Below are 22,239 nucleotides of genomic sequence, written 5' to 3'. Positions count from 1 at the left end.
ATGATGTTTAAATGCCTGAAGCATGTTCTGATGAAGCTCTATCCACTTCTCCAGTGGAACTTTATACTAATAATGATGTTTAAGAGTCTTTTCCTTTCATAATTAATCTGTAACTCATTCCAGCAGCTGAGAGATGTGAGGAGATGCCTTTTGCAGGTAAAGGAGCTGTTTTTAAGTGAAGTTTTTGTTTTACAAGGCACCTTTGAAAGGGTTTTCTACCTTTCCATGCCTGGCTGGTGACAAACTCTGTGCTGTCCGTGGCCAGAGCACTTTCTGTGACAGTGCCACTGTGACCTGGCCACAGAACACTTCCTTCACCTCGTTCTGCCCAGCACAGGCTCTGTGTCAGAGCAGAGCCTTGCCCTGCTGCCTGGGCTTGGTGAGGGAAGGACTGAAAACGTTGTGTTGTGATCTTTAAATGTTCAATTCTTCCAGCAACAATCCCTGCTGCCACTGGCACTTGTGGGGTGAAGTCACGGAGGCAGCTGCTGCTGTCAGCCCCTGCACACATTAACCTCTTCATGCCTCCCTTGGGCTGCAGATAAAATAGATTTGATTCAGATTTAAGGGATCAAGGTGAGAAAAATGCTTATTTCTAATAGAAGTTCTGATTTAGAGGGCTCAGATGAGGAAAAAATTACAGCAGTTTTGATAGAATCCTTGTAAATGTCCCATATAAGCTAAGTTTCTCATTTAATTGCTTTTTGCAGTGTCTAGCTGCCTGCAAACAAAGCTGTGTCTGAAGAGTAGTGGCAATGTCCACAGCACCCATGAATTCCAGTCCCAACCTCTTCCCTATCCAGTTTTGTAAGGGATTTCCCATTGAATTGGTGCTGTTCCATGTGAAATAATTATCCATACACAAACTGTGCTTATACTTTATTTAAAAATAGCCAGTAGTTAAAGGTTCCAGTCAATAAAATACCAAACTTTTAAATTACAATATTAAAGGCTTCATTGTAACAGTCCCCCTGGTATGAAATGGCACCTTGGTTACGCTGAGGGAGGGGTGAGGTTACAAGTTTTCATGTGTAGCTGGGGTTAAAAAAAAAACAAACAAATATTCTGAAGCCAGAGGAAAAGAAGCCTTAGAGAGGGGACACCACTGTCACCAACCCGTCAGGGCTGGAGCTGCTGTGCAGTAGATCCAAGCTGGAAATGATGGCAGCACAGTCACCTTCCAGACTCGGGTACAGAGAACGGGTGAGCAAATTTCCTTCATGATGTTTGTGTCTATCCAGGCCAGAAGCATTGAAAGGAGCAACATTCCCCACACACATGCGGGTGTGACCCCTCCCCGTGCTTCCAAAGCAGTAGGAAAAGGAGTGAAAGATGCTTGGTGCTGTCAGTAGATCAGCTGGGAATTCCCAAACGCGTTTTGCTTTTCAAACTCTGTCCCACCTGCACTGCTCCAAGAAATGTGTGACACCTTCCTGACCTCCTCCATCCTGGGAAAGCGACCCTTCACTGCCTCCCTGAATGCAGGTCCTTGGTCAGGAGCTCCTGGGGTGGCTTCACTCTGGGAGAGCTGCAGGGAGGGCTCAGGAGTCGATCCTTCCATAGGAAGAAAACACTGTGGGAAGAGAGGAGCTCAGTCAGCAGCACTGCAGGGACTCGGTGACCCTCGGGGAGCTGGAGCTTTGGGTTGTGTCACATCGGTGTCCCTTTGCTGTCCCTGTGTCATACAGTGTGAGAGAAACACTGCAAGTAGCCAGAGGTTTGCTTGCACAGGTGTGATTTTTTTTTGGACAGCAGCAGTTCTTGCTCAGGTTGGCAGCAGCTTTCTCCAGGGAAAAGCCACATCTGTTCCACCCAACTTCTGAGCTTCGGCAGCCTGGTAATTCTGAGGCTGCACAACTGCTTGACTGGGGATCTGCCTTTTCCTCTTAAGGATTTTCCTGGCTATTTCCCAGGACTGGGACACGGATAGAACAGGCCCCACCCTTCCCAGTGAATTTTTGGGGTACTTACTTCTCTCCCTCAGCCCCTGCCCGAAGCTACGGTAGACGTGAACCAGAGCCCAGAACAGAACAGATTTTATTGTGACAGAAATGCAGGAGCCAGTGATGAAAGCAGCTTCCAGGGTGTAAGAACTGCCTTTGCCCCACTCCCTTATCACCTGCAGGAAAAGGGAGACACGAAACCATCACCACCTGCTGCCAAAAACCCTTGAAGCCACAACATGCAACCAAGCATTGAATTTCTGAGAGGAGTCACCTGCTGGGAACTGGGGAAAAAGAAAAACCCAACTGGTCACTTTGAAACCATCTCAGTTTTCTGATTTCATGATGTACAGACAGTGTGGAGTCCTGCTGTGCTCTGCCAGCTCAAACTGGAATGATGGGAAGCTGCATTTGGTAAGTGGATCCCTGAGGCTGCGGGTGGCTGCAGCCCCAGGGTGGTGTTGGTGTCTGGGGGCTGTGGGTGGGAAGGATGAGAAGCACTGGCCACTCTCAGCATTCCAGCCCTGCCCAGCATGAACAGCCTGGCTTCCCCCTGCCTTCCTCTCTCCTCACACATCTTGTGGGAGGTGCTCACTGATAAAGGTATTATCAGTCTTACAGAGCCAAAAAACTGCCCCAAACTGGAGCTTGTTTGGCTTGCACCGCCTTGTTTTGGCTACAGCAGGATCCACAGCTGTGTGTGCTGCCTAAGAAATTCTTTAAAACACAACAACTGAGCCCTGGTCAAATGCTCTGGCACCACCTGAGGCTTGTTGTGAAGGAGGGGAAGCATTTTTGAGAAGTTGTGTATATTGAAAAAGAATTTCTTTCATCTTTCCCTCATCATTCTTTGCAGGGACTTCCAGAGCCTCTCTCTCTACTCAGTTCAAGAGCGACTTGACTTTATCTCTATAGTGAAAAGTTGATCCTGGAGAGGCAGGACGTGCTCTGCTCTCTTTATATCCAGCAGGAGCTGCAGGGAAGGGTAAAGCAACATCTCTGGGCCCTGGGAAGGATGAGGGTGAGACCTCCCAGCCTTGCTCCCCTTACCGTGTAGAGCAGGTAGATGAGATAAACCACCTCAGGCACATTCTGAATCAGGAAAACCCACACCAGAGGTTTCAGCTCTTTTAAAATCTGCAAAATAAGATGAGATACAGCTTTTTTAAGTTGGTATATATTCTAAAAAAGCTACATATAGTTGATTTTTCATAACATTCCAAGTGTTGGCTAAGCTGAGTTCTCAGTTTTAGCTTTGCTCTCCACGTCCCTTCTCCACCCATGTTTTTTAGCAGGAAATTCAGCCTCTGTTTTCCCCTGAGCTGGGCCAGGAGTGATGATGACCTTCCTGAGCACACTCAGATTTCCTCTAGCAGCTGAATGTTTTCATAGGTGACAGACTAAAAGCTCTCTGTGGCTTTTTTTTTACTCTACCTTTTACTCTACCTTTCTTTTTACTACAGAGAAGTGCAGTCACTGAGGAGTGAAGTGTGGGAGAAGCAAGAGGATTGAAGTGCCAGGAGAATTTAATTTCACAATTCACCCTAAGGCTTGGGAAAGAAGAAGGGGACTGCAGCAGCCCTGGGTCTGAGCAAGGAAGGAAAAGCAGTTGAGCCACTGGAGGTGAGAGCAGTGACTGTGCCAGTATTAGGATTGGATTTGATGTATCTGATCAGCACCAGATTCCCCCCAAACCCAAAACTGATGTGTTTTAAATGCAGGAAAGCCATCAAAACACACAGGGAGCTGTATTTCAGCTGTGTGAATCTGTGTGAATGACTAAAGCAAACACCCCAGGAGCCTAAACCAACATCCACCCCCAAAAACCCCTAAACACCTTCCTGGTAATAAGAAACTCACTTATCTGGTGTACTTTGGCCCTGATTCTGCAATCTTTCTTGGAACAGAGGCTCAGGATTTCAGAGGAGGTTCAGTCTGACATGAAAAATGACATTTCAAGTTCACAAATCTTTAGGTTAACCTGGAAACTCTCCCTGAGGCTTGAAGGAGATACCCCAGCAAAGGACCATCATCTTTTTCGTGTGGTTCCCTAAGGATTTAAGGCCTGGAGGACTGCTCCCAGTTCAACCAGCCTTGGCAGAGAGGCAGAAATACTGAAGATAGTGTAATCCTCCAGATTTCTAAAGTGATCAAGGACTGAGACTAAAACAACATCCCTCAGAACGGCCCAATGACAACATGACTTCACTCTGTGTGCTCAGTTCAGACACAGATTTAGACAAAACCTGGCTTCAGCACTGTTGGTGCTCTGCTTTTCTCCTTCCTGGCTCCCTCCCCTGAGCCTGTGGGGTGAGGATGGGCAGTGCCAGGGGCTGGGTGTCCCTGGTGTCCCCTGCAGCTGGACACTCACCGCAATGATGCCCACGGTGACCTTCAGGCAGCCCCAGACCACGCCCGTGGCTGAGATGACGTTGTGCAGCAGCGTCACCTCGTGCAGGCTGATCAGGAGGATGCACAGGCACAGCTGGGGGAGGCAAACATTGCATGAAATCATTCCTGGCACTGTGCAGCCCCACCAAAAAAATATCTGCCACAAACTCCCTGCAACAGCAAGTTGGGCATGGGTCTAAAAGCTGAATTATTCCTCAAGAAGGACAGAGGTAATTCCCTGTATAACAGCAACCAGGAGAACAGAGAGAGCAGATAAAGCAGCAGTAAATGAAGATGAGGGCTGCTTACAGAAGTAACAGGTCTTGGGCTCAATTCCCCCATCTGTAATTTAATTTTCTGTCTCACTGCCCTGCTGGACAAGTTCCCCTCTCCCACTCCATAATCATTTCCTCAATACAGGACACTGGAGGCTGAGATGGGCAGGAATAACCTCGCTTTTTTCAGGAGGCCGTGGGTGGGGTAGAGCTCCTGGATGCAATTGTTTTTATGGATAAACTTCCCAAAAAATAAGCTCCTTTTGTGCAGGACAACAACGAAAATATTTTAATTCATTTATATGGATTTTAGCTGAGCTATGACAAACCCATGGAGCTATAACCAATTTTAAGTCAATATAATAAAGGTAAGAAAGAGGATTGCTCTTGGGTAGGAATAATTCAGCTCAGCCAGTCCAAGATACCATCAGGAAGAGGGAAAAAGGGAATCAGAGCTCTGTACCTGTGCCTGCAGATCGAAAGTGAGCATGGAAAAGCAGAGGTTGAGCATGAAGTACTGGGACTGGAGGCTCTCCAGGGCTCCCCCCACCCGGAATGCCATCATGGACTGGCTCTGGATGAGGACGAGGGCACAGATGACATCGAAGGAGCCCACCAGCAGGATCAGCACAAAACGGGCCTGGGGGACAGAAACACCATGGCACTGCCACAGCAGGGGCAGGCTGGCACCTGAACCCCGCTGGGAACACAGGCAGGAGTAGCAAAATCTTCACAGAGACTGCTTCTGAGTTTCTGCTGGAACAAAACAACTTTTCCCACTGGGACAGGGGGTTATTCTCAGTGCTGGACTTGTAAAATTCCAAGAAACACAGGTTGGTGTCTTTTGGTATCCACTCTGCTGGAATTAACACTCAATTTTTCCTGCTTTAAGGATGGCTCACGTGGCAAAACATCCTTCAGAATTACAGTGATAATTTATAACTTGAAATTATTTCAGGAAACAGAGTTACAGTAATCCAAGTTAGTTAGAACAGTAAAAAAAAAAACCCTAAAATTACTTTTCACATTTATGCCAGGCTTTACTTTGAAGCTCTTGCTTAATATTTAAACTGATGACTTGGCTGTGCCTCTTAAATGTAACCTGCATTTCTTTGATGCCTTTTCCTTATTGGCCCTAGTAACCCAGTCTGGGTAAAGATAAACAAACTGAATTGGCAAAGCTGCTTTGCTCCCTCTCCTGCTGCAGAGTCATTTTTGGATGACTTCACAGCTTTTTGAGAAATACGTGATAAAAAGAAAGCACTTCCTGGAAACACAGCAAGTGGGAATTTCACTACAAACCTTAGTAAGGCCTAGACTAGAATCCTTTAAAAAATTCACTGCTCTGAAATGCAAACAGGATAACCTGGAGTGGCGTGATTGATCTTTTTGTTTCCTTGCAGGTTCCCCTAAATCTGATAAAAAAACATTTATGTGCACTGTGTACAGACTGGGATTCCAGGGGTAGCCCGGGTTAGATTCCTGTGACTTCAGGCCAGACATTTCAGAGGGAAATCTAAACCAAGGTAGGTGAGGTGAAGGATACATTTCACAGTAATTTTCTGTAATTCATTGATATTTCTGTTATTTTTGGTGCTGCCATAAGGAAACTCAGAGATCAGCTCAGAGAAGATTTGCAGTTGTGGGTGTGCACATTTTGTTGTGCAGTAATTGAGCCTGATTCTCTCTTATCAGTGACATTAATACATAAGAAACACAAAAAGACAAAAATTAATTTAAAAAATACAAAATAAAAATTTTGTATTTTACATACAAAAATTTAAATACAAAAACATACAAATAAATACAAAAATACATTAAATAATTTTTATAGTTATAAATAATATGTAATAATAAATATGAAAGTAAATAATAAATAAAATAGGTAATAAATAATAATATATAAGATAAATAAATAAAATTAATATAAACATAATACAAAATATCATATAAGTATATAATATATATAATATATGTAATAAATAGAATATATAAGCTATTGTATAACATTAAATATATATATAATATATAAATATGATAAATATGATGAGCATCATATACAAAACAGTATATAGAGTATACATAATAGTATATAGTATACACTATATAATAATATAATAAGAATATATATTATATATAGGATAATATAAAATAATTTTATATAATATATATTTTATTTAATATATATTAATATATAATATATCCTATAGTACTCTATAATGTAATGTAATATAAATATTATATTGTGTATTAATAATAATTACTATATAAAAATAATTGATTATACATATATATATGTATAATATACATATATATATGTATATATAAACATAAACAAACAAACAAATAAATAAAAAATATGATCTGTGTTAGCACAGCCATTTTGCCCTCCCAATCAATGGTGCATTTTCAAACCCAAGCTGAGGGGGAAGGAAATCTGCTGAGGAGCAGAGACTGACCAGCAGTTTTGGCTTCTGCTCAGCAGGGAGCAGGCTGAAGTTGATGATGGAGCGCAGCATCACCAGCAGGATGGAGAGCACAAACACAGAGAGCTCCTGGCGGTTCTCCTGCAGGATGCCCCTGCTCACATAATACACACAGAACACTGGGGGCGAGAGGGAATGTCAGTGCCAGCTCCAACAGGGCAAAACTCCCAATTCTGCAGCCAAAGGGCAAGGGGCAAAGTGTCCCTGATGCTCCTCGGTCTTTGTTCTTACCGAGGAGCTTGATCAGGTGATTAAAACACGCCCTGCTATGTTTAGCACACAATAAATTAAATAATTGGTTGTATTTTTTAATTACTTGTGAAGTACCACTGTGAAAATGGCAGTGTATGTGGCAAGTACATTCTCACTTTCTCAGGATTTTCCACTTATTGTAAATGCAGGGGAGCCCGGAGGGGAGAAGTGCTGATGTGTGACTGCAGCTCAGAGGCTGAATGATTTATTTATTATAACTATACTATGATACATTAATATGCTATTTAAAGGAGATACTAAAACTACAAACCCACTTTTCTAACTCCCATCTCACTCATTCCCAACTGGTGACCCTCTCTGAGAGCCCAGCCCCAGGTAGGTTGGATTGGCCATCAGCTCAAACAATCCTCACCAGAACCCAACCAAGCATCACCCCAGGGAAACAATTCTCCAAACACATTCCACATGGAAAGCAAAGAGCAGAAATAGAAATTGTTTTCTCTTTCTTTCCTCTATGCTCCTCTATGAAAAATCTTGAGAGAGAATGTGCTTGCCACAGTGTGTTATCCAAACTTCTATGAATACCACACTGAACATTATGTCCAGTTGTTTATTTGAATGAAATGAAACAGGCAAAGGCTTTGTTTTTTCACAGGACACTGCTGCAAACACTGGTTAATTCTTACAGCAGCCAAAATAAGAACAAATTTCTCTTTCCAAAGCACTGCTTCCTTAATTCCACACATCAGTTCATCCAATTTGCTGTGCTGAACATGGGGACAGCATTGTACAAATCTTCCAATTAAACAGTAACTTCAGTCTCTGTAAACAAACCTTCAGTGAATGAAATTCCTTTTTCACTGCCCTTAACAGGGACTGAGAAAATGGAAAATCATTGGCCAATTACAAAGTGAAACATGTGATTTTCTGGACATGACCTCAGGAAGACCTGAAAGGCTTAAGATGGTATTTCCTTGTTTCGCAAATTCAGCTGCAAAACCCACAGAATCTGTACAAATTTGAAAATAAACTCTTTTTTGGTCATCAAGCCTTTTGCAGAGATGGCATATGCACATGAGATTTCCTGAAATCCTCGAGTTGGTTATTTTAATGTTAATTTCTGTTTAATACAAACAGACCCACAAAGCTTCTGCTGAAACTCTGACTGGAAAAATACCCAAGGAAGGAAGCTTGGACTGTGGACACGAGAATTCTCAGCATATTATGGCTCAGACTTTAAAATAGGAACTGGTGAACTTTTCTGGAATAGCTGAACATCCAGTTTCTCTTATATAAGAAACTTTAGTTCCTGCTTAACCACAACATCATCATCATTATTATTATTATTTTCATTTTTTACTCCATCCAAACTGGGTTTCTTACCAACTCCAACCAACTGAATAAAGGAAATGGTGAAATCCTCCTCAGTCTGGCGCACCAGCGTCTCGATGGTCAGCCCTATGACACTCAGCAGGGACAAAATAGTGACACAGAAGTAGATCTTCACAGGGAATGAGAGCTCTGAACATGGTTTTATCTGTAAACGGAGAAAACTCTTTAACACATCATGCAGAATAAACTCATTGCTGTTCCTAAAAATCACACTGAGGTAAGTGGGGTGAATGAGACACTGCAGGGTTTCCTTTGGGAAAAGGAAGAGGAACTCCACGATTGGATTTAAACTGGTGAGGAAGGGAGAAGTGTAACTTTATTTCATAATTAATCTCAGCTTAGATTGTCCTGGTTTATACCCACAGCCTGTCTTTGTGCCTCACAAGGCCACGGTGTTATAACCCAAGACATTAACACTGCCCACATGCACACCTGTCCGAGCGTGGAAATAACATTTTCCTACACTTTCAGGTTTAGAAAACTGCAAAGACAGGGTCAGCGTTCTCAGGAAGGCAAAGTCCTTCTCTTCTTTTATTGAAATATTTCAGATGGAGCAAAATCCTCACAGGAATTTAACACTTTGTTCAGTGGGAGGAGACTGAGGGGAACCTCAGGGGCTGCAGGGGCAGCTCCGATCTCTGCTCTGGGACAGGGACACAGCCAGGGAACCCCTGGAGCTGGGCCAGGGGGTTCAGGTTGGATTTTGGGAAAGGTTCATCCCCCAGAGGGTGCTGGGCACAGGAATGGGCACTGCCCAGGCTGCCAGAGCTCCAGGAGCTGCCCCAGGTGGGATTTTGGGGTGTGTGAGCAGGGCCAGGAGCTGATCAATGATCCTGAGGGTCCCAGGAGCTGTCAGGGGTGCCCAGGGTGGGATTTTGGGGTGTGTGAGCAGGGCCAGGAGCTGATCAATGATCCTGAGGGTCCCTTCCAGCTCAGGGCATTCCACAGCGCTGTCAGCAGAGCTGTGCCAAGCCTCGGCGAGCGGACACCGCCTGTCCCTGCTCCACCTGACTTCGCACGCGGGTTTGAGCCATGTTCTTCCACCCCCTCGGGGCAGGGCTGTACTCACGGGGCCGCAGGGCGTGGGGATGAGCTGCCGGTGCCGCGGGGTGAGGTTGGGCAGGTTCGGCCCCGCCGCAGCCGCGGCGCCGCTGAGGGAGAGAGAGCGGGGCCGTCAGGGGCCGCACCACCCCCGCAGCGGGGGGGGAACCGCCCCAGACCCCCCATCCCCAGCACGGGCGCCTCCGGGGCAGCGCGGGGAGACGCCCCCGCGCCGCGCGTGGTGCGGCCCGGCCCGGCCGTACCTGCCGTCCATGGCGGCGGCCGCGCCTCGCCTCCCGCCGCCCGCGGGTCCTACATGGCTGCGGAGGGTCCCGGCGGCGCTTCCGGGGCCGGCCCGCCCCGCGTCACTTCCCCGGCACGGCGGGAAGCGCGGCCCGGGCTCCTCCCGGGCGGCGGGGCCGCCGCGCTCCCGCCCTCCGCCGCGGGGATCCCTCGGCGCTGGGCAGCCCGCCCGGCTCGATGGAGGGGCGGCGGCAGCGAATTCGACCCGGCTGTGCGTGCCCCGTACCCGCTTCTGCTTTGCTGCCTTTCCTCGTGCTTTTGGTAAAATGGCCTCCCCGCCGCTGTGGGGACAAAGGGGCGAGCCCGGCGCTCGGCTCCGCGGTGCCCCCGCCAGCCCCGGGGCTCTGCAGCGCGGGGCTGCGGGCACGGCAGGGGATGGGCGGCCGGAGCCCGGTGCTGCCGGAGCCCGGTGCGGTACCGGAGCCCGGTGCGGTACCGGAGCCCGGTGCTGTCTGAGCCCGGTGCTGCCGGAGCCCGGTGCTGCCGGAGCCCGGTGCTATCGGAGCCCGGTGCTGCCGGAGCCCGGTGCTGCCGGAGCCCGGTGCTATCGGAGCCCGGTGCTATCGGAGCCCGGTGCTGCCGGAGCCCGGTGCCGCCGGGGTTGCGGAGGGCGCAGGTGCCAGCCGGGATGCGCTGGAGGCTCCGGGGATGGATTGAGGGATGCCGGGCCCGGGCAGGGGTGGCGGTGCTGGAAGCCCCCGGGCCCGCAGGCAGGGTCGGAAGGGCCGCGGTGCTCCCGGGAGGGTCCGAGCCCCGCTCCGGTGCGGGGGATGCTGCGGGAATGGGAATGGGAACGGAGTGCGGTTGGGAATGCGCAGGGAAGGCTCTGGCAGTGGGTGAGCAGGAGCACGGCTGGAGTGCCACAAAGGGCTGAGCTGTCTCAGCCATTCAGCCTCTGCTGCTGCTGTTTGCGGTGTTTGTAACATCCTGGATGCTCTGGCTGCCATAGGCGAAGCGGTGTTAATGAGCGAGGCTTGCTCAGGGTGTGGAATTTTGTGCGTTAGCTGCGTTGGGAGCAATGTTTGAGTGACCTTTGCGTAACACACAAAGGGTCACGGACACTTGGTTTTTCACTGACACATCAGCCTTGCAACATATTTGAGCTTTAGTTTCTATTTGTGAAAAGCCGACTTTCTAAAGTTCTTCATGGTTATTTTTTCCACCATAATTGCTAATAGGAGTGTAGTCAGGGATTGGAGAAGGTGCAAGGAGTGTGAGAGGCGCTCAGCTGCTGCCGGTTCTTCTGAGCTGGAAGATTGAGTCTTTGTGAGTAATCCAAGAGAAACAACTGCCAACCACTGCCACGTTTTCATCTGTTGGTAAACATCAGCTGCTGGTTGGCCTTGAGGGAGGAAGACTGAATTAGTTCCAGATGGAGAACTCTTTCAGCCCATTTAGACTTTCCAGTTGATTAAAGCCAGCAGGTCAGTAATTTAGGGGAGTAATTTTGTTGTTATTTGCTGTTCTGCTTCCTGGCGTGTGTGGAATCAGTGATATCAAATCTGATATCACAGCACTGCTGAGGGTGGGGCTTTGGTTGTGCTTAGTTGGTCTTGGTTTAATTAAGTTGTATAAACAGAAAAGCTATTGGAAAAGCTGTGAGAATTAACTATTTCGAATGTAGTGGGGTATTTTTTAATGACCTGGAAAAGGAGGAGGAGTCAAAAATCCCATTTTTCTGAACAAATTCTCTTGGAGAACGTGTATCTTTTTTCAAAGTTTTGTGTTAAACTGGGTTACCGCAAGTTTGTGGTTTAATGTGATGGTGTCAGAGGGTCCCATACCTCAGTGTGCTGCTGGCATGAATTCCTGGAAAAATGGGAAGAGATAAGGGCACGGGGATGGAAATCTTCAGTGCATGGCTGTAGTGACTGGAGAATGTGAGGAATGGACAATTTCACCGTGAAACAGCTGTTGTGTAGGATACTGAGACTGACACCAGATATTTAACTCCTCAGTACCTCTTCGTGATTTATTTGAGAAGTCACATTGGACATTTAAAAAGCATTAAGAATAAAGTCTTAAAGAAAATACAGTGAACTGCTCAAAAAATCAGGGCAGGTGCAATATCTCTTGTTAGAACTCTTGTGTTTCTCTTTCTTTAACAGGGTGGTTTCCTTGTTTCCTCTGCTCTGCCACTGTGACTGGCTACATTTTGTGTAATTTGTAATATTTTTTTTTTAAAAAAGCTCTGGTTGAGAACCATTTAATGCCTTTTGCTGCCAAGTCTGCTAAAAAGGCTTTAAGAATTAGTTGCAAGTGCTAATATTGAATTGCAAGGTATAGCAAAATGAGGAAGGTTTATTATTCCCATGTAACTAAATATATAACCATTCTGGAAAGCTCTTGGACATATTTCCCTACTTTTTTCACCTGGATACATTTACCAGGGAAGCTCTGGGATTACTGGGAGTTACAGCCCTTGATTATTGTTCTCTTTGACTTAGGTTGATTACAGGTTATTTAGTATAAAGGGCAGAGATTCCTGCTTGGATTTCCTGGGTTGGGATGATTTTTCTGGGGAGTGTTTAAAGGCAGACTGAGATCAAAGACACGGTAGAATCTGGAAGAGGAGTTAGTTATAATTGGAAAGGCTGTGTTGAGGTGCTCCTGAGGGAAAAGGACATAAAACCACAAAGTCTGGTGGGTGGGTGTTATTTTAGAATTAAAAAACCTCCCCAAGATGATTTCTTGTTGCTTAATCTTGGCATGAATACATCAGGAGTCCAAAATCCAGCCTGAAGGATTACAGAAGTCTCTGTATCTTTCATAAAGTGCAGGTGAAATGTGCTCTTTGCTGCACTAGGAATATAAAATGTCACACATGTTTTTTTTCCCTTCTTTCCCTTTTTTCCCTCCTCTTAGGCAGAAAACATGGAGCAGCCCACATGAAGAAGCATGAGGAGTTTATATTCCTGCAAGATGTTCCTTGGAGGACCAAGCCCAGTTTTCCAGGCCCCTGGGAGATGAAGCATTGACCACATGACATTTTTATTTCAACAAGTGCTGTGTCAGTGTTGCTTTGTGTGAAGGACAAATATTTATTTCTTCACCTCACCATGTCGGCCGTGCCGAGTGCCCTGACCCCAGAGGCCCCGAGCCCTCCTCAGCTGGAGGAGAAGCCAAAGGGAAAATCCCTGTTCCAGCTGGGCTCCCTCTTTGCTAACAGGAGTGAGAAATTTGTGATTGCTCGCAGTGACAGCTTGCCAGAGGAGAATGTCCTGAAAATCACAATCACAGAGACCACGGTCATCGAGTCCGACCTGGGCATCTGGAATTCCCACGCCCTCATCTACCTCACTTTGTGGTTTTTCTTCAGCTTTTGCACTCTGTTCCTTAACAAATACATTCTGTCCTTGCTGGAGGGAGAGCCCAGCATGCTTGGTACCCTGCTTTTCCTCAATTCCAGGGGGCAATTGATTTATTTTACTGGAATGGGAGCCCCAAAAGCTGCCAGAACTCCCAGAACATTTGGATAACGCTGCCAGGCACAGGGTGGGGTGGTTGGGGTGTCTGAGGATAAGAGTTGGGCTGGATGATCCCTTCCAGCTCAGGATATTCCATGATCCTATGGCTGATATTCCCAGATTGTCCCATGTAAAGCTGGGGGAGAGAATGGTTCAATTGAAGTGAAAAATGCTTGGCTTGGAAGCTGTGGGGAGGGATCTTGGGATTTTTGCCAGAAAAGTGGTTTCTGACACTGTCCTTTCCTCCACTTGCTGAAAGATGAAATTTTCCTCGTAGAGGAGCTTTAAGAGAAAAAAAAATAATTTTTTTTTAGTTTTCTGTGCTGGAGGATTTAACAAAAAGTCAATTTTTGAGTAAGTTGTTGATGCTCTCCAGAGCTGTGCAGTGCAAGAGTTGCCTTTGGTGATCTCTGTTATCCAGTGGCCATTTTAGTTCTTTTTCTTCTCAAGGGGCAAACAAAGAACAGTTTATCTGTGAACCAGGTTTATAAACATTTGGCTTATTGTGCTGCCTGGCTTAGATGTAGAAGCAAAGGGCTTTTGTGAGCATTATCTAAAAGATACACTTTTATATTTATAAAATACACTTTTTCTATTGTATAAAATATACAAAAAACCACCGCACAGATGTTTGTGTCAGAGATTTTCTCACGAAAATGGATTTGTTGTGTGATCTGACACAGAATTTTGTGATCTGACTGCATTTCCCCTCTGTGCCCCTCCTTTAGGTGCTGTTCAGATGCTTTCCACCACCTTCATTGGCTGCATCAAGATGTTTGTGCCGTGCTGTTTGTACCAGCACAAAACCCGCATCTCCTACCCCCCCAACTTCATCATGATCATGCTCTTTGTTGGATTAATGAGGTACATGGGAAACATTTCTGCATTATCTCTGCTAATATTTGTTGAGAGAAGAATTTTATCAGGACTATAATGTTTATGTTCCCCCCCCAGAATCTCTCTAAAGAAAAAAACAGTACCAACAACACACCAACAAAAAAACCACCAAAAAAACAACCAACCAACCAAAAAACCAGAAACAAAACAAAAAAAACACAGAACCAAAAAAAAAAACCCCAAAAAACACAACAAAAACGTACCTAATCATAAAAACTAAAAGTCTAAACAAAAATCCCAACCATCCAAAATATTTAAAACTTTTAACCCTTCCTTAAAAAATAAAAGCTTTATAAAATATTACTTCTCCTCAGTCTAAAAGAAAAAAAAAAACAACCTAAAACCTAAGATGTTAAAAAGAAAAATTCTAAGTAAAAAGAAATAATAGAGTAATTTTTAACTAAACTTTTCTTATTAACCATAGACTAAACCAATTTCTCCTCCAAAAAAACTACATTTAAAAAAAAATGCATAATAAACCAAAAACCCTGCTTCAATAACTACCAACATATAAAATAAACAAAAAAAATAAAAGAAAGTGTAGTGATACACTCTATCTTCAAAAAAAAAAAAATCTCTATCCTTAAAACCCTCAACCCCAAAGTTCTGTTCTCATGTCTCTCTGCCTTTTTATTCTTGATGAGGTGTTTGGAGTATTTCTCTTTCTCCACCCCTCCAAAAATATCCTAGGATAATCTTAATTTTATTTGCTTTTGTTCTATTCCCAGATGTTTAATTTTTTGGCCTTCTCATCACATTTACATTTTACCAGAGCTCATTTATCGTTTATTTTCTTCCTGCTCTCTTTTGAGGCTGATGTTTGTTTAGTGCATTAATATTTATCAGCCTTTTGCCTCAAAAGTCATCCAGGTTATGAAAATTTATCTTTTGAAAGGTAAATATTTGCTGGGTGCTATTTGCTGGGTTTGTATTAGTTTTGTGGTCAAGGAGGGAATAAAAATGCCTGGTTTTGTTTCCTCTACCCTGCAAAACTGATAAAGAAAATCAAACAAGTGATAAATTTAATTAATTTCAGAGTTTAAACTGTGGTAATTGTGTAGCATATCTAATTTACACTAAATATGGATAACTGCATTTAAAGTTTCCTTGGTGCATTTCTGATTCTCAGAAGATTTTTCACTTTTCTAACTGAGCCTGTTGAAAACTTCGGCGTAAAAAATGGTCACTTGAAGCTTGGAGTGTGTTAAAAAGTAAATTTGTTTTCTAGAAATCCACTCTGCAGCCAAAGACATTCCTCAGTTACCCAAGGGTGCCTTTATTTGCTTTAAATAAATAATGTTTAAGCCATAGCTGAAAGAAAGATCTGACCTTGGAGATGCAGGAGAAACCACAGTGCAATTCTTTTTATGCTGAGTGTCCAAGAGTAGCTCTTGAAGGATTATTTTAATTTGTTCTGTTGCACTAATTAATTTCTTCCTTTTTTAAAATTAATTTCTTGTGATTTTCTTCTGCTGCAGATTTGCAACAGTGGTCCTGGGCCTGGTCAGCCTGAAGAATGTGGCAGTTTCATTTGCAGAAACTGTGAAAAGCTCTGCTCCTATTTTCACTGTCATCATGTCCCGGATGATTTTGGGGGAATACACCGGTGAGTCCTGAAATGAGATTTAATTCCTCTCTTTTTTTATTGCCTGTGGTGAAAGTATGGCCTCTAAAATATAATAAATGCAGCTGGAAGAATCAGTCTGAACACAGTCTGACTGAAATCAGTCTGAGTTTGTAGAATTAAAAGGGTTTGGTGGAAGGGGATCCTTATTTTTCTGTCAAGAAATTATCGCGGCTTTAAAAATCTGAAGTCCTTTATTCTTGCTGTTCAGAATTTCAAATTCTCTCAAATTAAATTTCAAATTGAATAAAATAATTAAAAAATAAAGTGAGATCGTTTTGCTCTGCAGGATTGCTGGTGAATCTCTCCCTGATCCCCGTGATGGGAGGGTTGGCTCTGTGCACGGCCACTGAAATCAGCTTCAACATCCTGGGCTTCTCTGCAGCTCTGTCCACCAACATCATGGACTGGTGAGCACCTGGTGTTTTATCCCTTCAGCTGGGTCCTGCAGGCTCTGATACACAAAATATCACACCCCTGAGAGCTCAGCACCTCAGGTGCCATAAAAGTACAGGATGGCTCCTGTGGCAGTGCTGGAAACAAAAAAAGTTTTAATAAAAGGCAAAATAAAAAAGCTCTTTACAGAGAAAAACCGAGTCAGGGCAAGAGGTTCTTGCTCCTGCTAAAACATTTCACAAAAGTGATTTATTTCTTTTGTTCTCTTCCTTTCTAGTGAATTGCTTTGGTGAGATTTTTTTAGTTTTATTTGTTTGGTTCTCTTCTTTTCTAGTGAATTGCTCAGGACTTTTTAGTTCCTGTCCAATTGGGTGTCCTTAAATTTGAGGTGAAGTCCCCAAGGTCCTACGAGGTGTTTTTTAACCAAATTGAGGAGAGAAATTTCTGGGGTTCTGTCCTTTTTAAGGAGACAAAGGTTAACTTGTTTACTCCATCAACAGGGGACACATTCCTACACCAGGGCAGCTCTGGGGGTGGGAAAAAGCAATTAATTATATTTTGTACCTCATATTTTGTACCTCATTTATTTTTATAAAGAAAATAAATCACTTAACATTGTTCATTCTGTACAGTGCGTAGGAATGTTGGTATTGAAAATGCATTTTTAAGAAATTATTCACTTCCTCTCTCATATCAAACAGCATTATTGAGATTAAATAATAAAACTTCATTAGATCAAACTCCTTTCTGTGCTTGTAGAAAACTTTTATCTACCTGAGGATCAATCAATTGATTGATTTGTCCTAATTATAATACAGCTAAATGGTGGGCTTTAATTAAAAGATTTTTTTTAGTGAAAAAAAATTTAATTTTTAAAAAGAAATCTACATTATTTTAAAAAATTAATTTAAAAAAAATTAACAATTTTTGTTAATTTTTAATTTAAAAATACATTTTAACAAATTAAATTTTAAAAGTTAGGGGTTTTTTTGTTAATTAAACTTTTCTTTTTCTTCTCTAGCTTGCAAAACGTCTTTTCCAAAAAACTACTCAGTGGAGATAAATACAGATTTTCGTAAGTACTCAAAATATTTCAGGTTTGCTTCTATTAGGGCTGCATAAAGAAATTAAATATTTATCATTATATTGCACAAAGGTGTAAATCTGATCACTTCTATAATTTTATAAGGGTAAGAAAACTCCCCTGAGCTCCCAATCAGTTACAATTCCCAGAAATAAATATTTAAAAATAGAAATATCAATAAAATATAAATATTTATAAAATTATATACATATTTATAAAATATTTATTTAATAGTTATTAAATAATTTTTATTTAATTTAAATATTTTCTTAATATATAAATATTTTATACAAATATAATGCATTAAATTATAATGTCTTATAAATATAAATATTGAAAAATAGAACTAAAACCCCTAAAAATAATATTTTCACAGCAATAAGTCCTTACACTGCAATCAGGAACCATCCCTAACATTGCTGGGTGTGCAGAAAGCAACTTTTTATCTCTGAAACTTAAACCAAGAGTAAAATTTTGTGCTAAAATCCACCTTTAATAAAATATTTGTATTTCACCATGTGATAAAAAGGTAGTTTTGGTTTTTTGTGCCTTTCAGCTTCAGCCCCTGAGAGCAAACCTCTTATCTTTGCTTTGAAAAATGAAGTTTTAAATAATTAAATTTTTTTTTCTCCTTTGTAGAGCTCCAGAGCTTCAGTTCTACACAAGTGCTGCTGCTGTGGTTATGCTTATTCCAGCTTGGATATTTTTCATGGTAATTTGAATTCATTATTTTAATGAATTTAGAGATTTTAAAAATGAATTTAGTTGTTTTTTTTTTAAATTGTGAGCAGAATGTGCGACAAAGGTTAATCTCAAAATTTACCTTTTATCCTTCCTGTTAAAAAATGTATTTTTATTTGAAAAATTAATTTTTGATTTTTAAAAAAATCAGCCTGAAATACAATTCACCCAATGTTTGCAAGAGGTTGGGGCAGTAAAAAAGAGAAAATTTTAAAAGAAATCATTTAATAGAGATGTGAGTTAATCCAAAAAGCCTGAATTTATCTCAGGATTTTTGAGTTCAAATCATGATTTTGCCTCGGTGCATTTGAGCTTTGAGATAAAGACTTGAAACAAAATCTGGAATCTTTGTTGACTTTTTGTTGCTGTTCATGTGATGTACAGGAATATTAACTATGAAAGCAAATTTTTGTTGATAAAAAATTATTGGCTCTAAATGTCTTGTATGTTTTGGGTTTTATTGGGCTAAAATGTAAATGTAAACTTTGCTTCTAACAATTGGGTGGAAAATCACTTTAGATTTTTCTCAGGAACTAAATCCTTAAATTCCAATTTTTTTGATTTTTTTGGGGAATTCAGGACGTGCCTGTGATTGGGAAAAGTGGGAGGAGCTTCAGCTACAACCAGGATATTGTGATTCTCCTCCTGATCGATGGAGTCCTGTTCCACCTGCAGAGTGTCACAGCCTATGCCTTGATGGGGAAAATCTCCCCTGTGACTTTCAGGTAAAATTGTCAGGAGCGTTATTTTCTATTTCTTCATTAGGAACACTATTTTATTTTCTTTGATCAGGAACACTGTTTTGTGTTTTTTGATAAGGAAACACTATTTTCTATTTTTTTTTTTTTACAGAAACATTCTTATTTTTTTTGGTCAGGAACATTATATTATGTTCTTTTGTCAGGAACACTATTTTATATTCCTTTTCAGGAACGTTATTTTATAATTTTTTTTTTTTTTTGTCAGAAGCAGCATTTTATAATTTTTTTGGTCAAGAATACTATCTTGTATTTTTTGTCAGGAGCATTTATTTTCTATTAGTTTTTACCTGCTCAGTGTTTCTGCTTGAGAATGAGATATCAAAGGTAGTGTGCAAAGAGAAAAATCACAGCATGGATGGGGCTGGAAGTGGAATCTGAGGTGGTGTTTAAAAAAAAAGGAAAGTTAAGGTATTGTGCAAGGAAATTAATGAGGGAAATCACAGAATGGCTGGGGCTGGAAGTGGAATCTGAGGTGGTGTTTAAGAAAAAAAAAGGAAAACTAAAGGTGTTTTGCAAAGAGATGAACGTGGTAAATCACAGAATGGTTGAGGTTGGAAGTGGAATCTGAGGTGGTGTTTAAAAAAAAAAACGAGAAAACTAAAGGTGTTGTGCAAAGAAATTCATGAGGTAAATCACAGAATAGTTGGGGCTGGAAGTGGAATCTGAGGTGGTGTTAAAAAAAAATGGAAAACTGAAGGTTTTGCAAAGAGATGAACGAGGTAAATCACAGAATGGCTGGGGCTGGAAGTGGAATCTGAAGGGGTGTTTAGGGGCAAGGCTGACATTAAAGCCTGGTGCTGTCCCCTCATGTCCCCCTGACGTCCCCAATGTCCCCTGCTGTCCCCGCAGCGTTGCCAGCACTGTCAAACACGCCCTGTCCATCTGGCTCAGCATCATCGTGTTTGGGAACAAGATCACCAGCCTGTCAGCCGTGGGCACTGTCCTGGTCACCGTGGGCGTCCTGCTCTACAACAAGGCCAAGCAGCACCAGCAGGAGACCCTGCACAGCCTGGCCATGGCCCCACAGCCCCCAGGGCCCACCGAGGACACCGAGCCCCTGATCCCCAAGGATTTGGAGCCCTATGATTAATGGGGCTGTTCCTTTGAGTTCCTGAAATCCTCCTGGATGGAGCTGTTCCTTTGAATTCTAGAAATCCTCCTGGATGTGGTGGTTCCTTTGAATTTCTGAAATCCTCCTGGATCTGGCTATTCCTTTGAATTCCTCAAATCCTTCTGGATTTGGTTGTTCCTATGAGTTCCTCAAATCCTCCTGGATGTGATTGCTCCTTTGAGTTCCTCAAATCCTTCTGGATATGGTTGTTCCTATGAGTTCCTTTGAGTTCCTCAAATTCTCCTGGATGTGATTGTTCCTTTGAGTTCCTCAAATCCTTCTGGATATGGTTGTTCCTCTAGTTCCTTCAAGTTCCTCAAATCCTCCTGGGTGTGGTTGTTCCTCAGAGTTCCTCAAATCCTCCTGGATGTGGCTGTTCCTCTGAATTCCTGAAATCTTCGTGGATGTGGCTGTTCCTCTGAGTTCCTTTGAGTTCCTGGCAGGTCTTACCCAGGATTTGGAGCTAGAAGGAGCTGGGAAGGATCCAGGAAAGCCTTGGGAGTCTGATGCTCCTAAAAGAGGACCTGGAACGTGGTAAATGTGGGTTTTGCTGTCTCTCTTTGACTCCAAATCACATCCAAACCTGTGCTGATGGAAGAACTTCAGTGTCCTGTGGGAGAACAATTCCTGTCTCCCTCCATATCCAAACAATGTGAAAATGGGTCCCCACCATGGAATTCTGCTGGCAGAGGGATGAAATTGGTGCCTCGTGGAAGTTTCTGGTTGTTGCTCTGCATTTCCTGCATCCTCTCTCATTCCTGAGTGCTGGAGAGATGGAAGGAGGTCCAAGGATGAGATTGTCCCACTCTGACCTCACCTCAAGCCCTGAGGGCTTTTTGGGCTCCCAAAAATTGCCAGAGTCCAGGAGCATTTGAACAGCCCAAGAAGGGATTTTTGGGGTGGATTTTGGCTTCTGTACAGGGCAGGAGTTGGAGTGGATGGTCCTTGTGGGTCCCCTCCCACTCAGAATATTCCATAATTCTAAGAGGGATTGGAATTCCCACCCTTCTCTCCCAAAAAAAACCCCAACTTTATAGGTTTGCTTGAAGCAAACTGTGGGAAATGAGCTGTGGTGAGCAGCTGCTGCTGGCTACAAATCCAGGATTTGTAGTGGTTTAAAATGTAAAAATTGAATGTGGAAATATTGCATTCTTATCATTTGTTGGCAAAAATGAAATGCAAATATTCACAAATTACCCTGTGTAAATGGAGTGTTGAATTCAATACTTGTAGTTGGTTAGAGGTAAAAAAAAAAAAATAACCACTGAAAACTGTGGTGACAAAGGAAGCAGGATCGCTGTATTTCTGTAAAAAAACATTTTGTTGTTTTCATTTCATTTTATTATGCATGAGGAAAGAAATTGATGGGGTTTTTTATATTATTTCTAAGAGTGCAGCAAAAGGCTGCCTTTTAGAATCTCAGGGTTATGAGTCTGACTTGTGTGTAAAATATCTTATTTCTGATTACATAAAGAAATCTCAGAGGCATCTGTGACAGATGGGAGGAATATTTACCATAAACTGAAGCAAATCTTTATTTCTGCTGCTTTTAAGTTTCCTTTTTCTTAAAGGAAATTTGTTTTTGTGGTAGATCAGAGATTAAAAGCTAACTTTCTTTTTCAAAATTCTGAAGAACAGTCAGTTTTGACAAAAATAAAGCACACATGTAGCTACAAAAATATTAACATGGACTTTTTGGGAACAAAACTTCAATTAAAATGAGTGGATTTTAATAACTGCTACTATTCTGGAAGGTTGTAGCATGGATATATAGTGGTCTTTATGGTAAAAATAATGGTTAACAGGAAAATACAAGTGGAATTCTGTAAAATTAGATTTCCACGTCTCAGTGACTACCTGGGGCAGATGCCCCAAAGACCTGAGGGAGAAAAATGCCAATTTTTTTCATCCTTGTGTATGTGATATGTCTGTGGTATTTTGTTTTCTTTTGTACTCCTGTCATTTTTATAAAAGCTGTGGACTGTGGAGCTCTGTGGTTTTTTTTAATTTGTTTTCTGCTAAATACACTGAGATTTTTGAAAGTATAACTACAAAAAAAAAAAAAAGTGTGGTTTGTGTCATATTTCTGCTTTAGGTGACAGAAATCCCAGCTC

General features: G+C 42.5%; 2 protein-coding genes across 4 annotated transcripts; one reads left to right on the top strand and one right to left on the bottom strand.

Moving 5' to 3' along the window:
- Positions 1 to 864: 864 nt before the first annotated feature.
- LOC121470997 (uncharacterized) lies at positions 865 to 10,139 on the bottom strand. Its single transcript, XM_041720460.2, has 9 exons — positions 10,005 to 10,139; positions 9,770 to 9,851; positions 8,692 to 8,845; positions 7,069 to 7,214; positions 5,073 to 5,249; positions 4,315 to 4,428; positions 2,994 to 3,080; positions 1,972 to 2,119; positions 865 to 1,573 (listed from the first exon to the last, which is right to left on the bottom strand). The coding sequence occupies exons 1-9, from the start codon at positions 10,013 to 10,015 to the stop codon at positions 1,542 to 1,544; spliced, it is 951 nt and encodes a 316-aa protein (XP_041576394.2). The 5' UTR covers positions 10,016 to 10,139; the 3' UTR covers positions 865 to 1,541.
- SLC35E2B (solute carrier family 35 member E2B) lies at positions 10,111 to 22,113 on the top strand. 3 transcript variants are annotated; one of them, XM_072917363.1, is made up of 9 exons: positions 10,111 to 10,255; positions 12,910 to 13,428; positions 14,240 to 14,375; positions 15,887 to 16,014; positions 16,322 to 16,442; positions 17,450 to 17,503; positions 18,152 to 18,224; positions 18,833 to 18,978; positions 19,864 to 22,113. In XM_072917363.1, exons 2-9 carry the CDS (start codon positions 13,104 to 13,106, stop codon positions 20,102 to 20,104), a joined length of 1,224 nt encoding a protein of 407 aa, XP_072773464.1. In that variant the 5' UTR covers positions 10,111 to 10,255; positions 12,910 to 13,103; the 3' UTR covers positions 20,105 to 22,113. The 3 variants fall into 3 exon arrangements, with proteins under 3 accessions (XP_072773464.1, XP_041576262.1, XP_072773463.1); XM_041720328.2 differs by having other exon boundaries at positions 10,125 to 10,305; XM_072917362.1 differs by lacking the exon at positions 10,111 to 10,255 and adding an exon at positions 11,223 to 11,468.
- Positions 22,114 to 22,239: the final 126 nt, after the last annotated feature.

This window comes from Taeniopygia guttata, chromosome 21 (genome assembly GCF_048771995.1).
Source record: "Taeniopygia guttata chromosome 21, bTaeGut7.mat, whole genome shotgun sequence".
Taxonomy (NCBI): Eukaryota; Metazoa; Chordata; class Aves; order Passeriformes; family Estrildidae; genus Taeniopygia; species Taeniopygia guttata.
The sequence above is the reverse complement of the archived record's forward strand: the minus strand, read 5'-3'. Positions and strand labels throughout refer to the sequence as shown.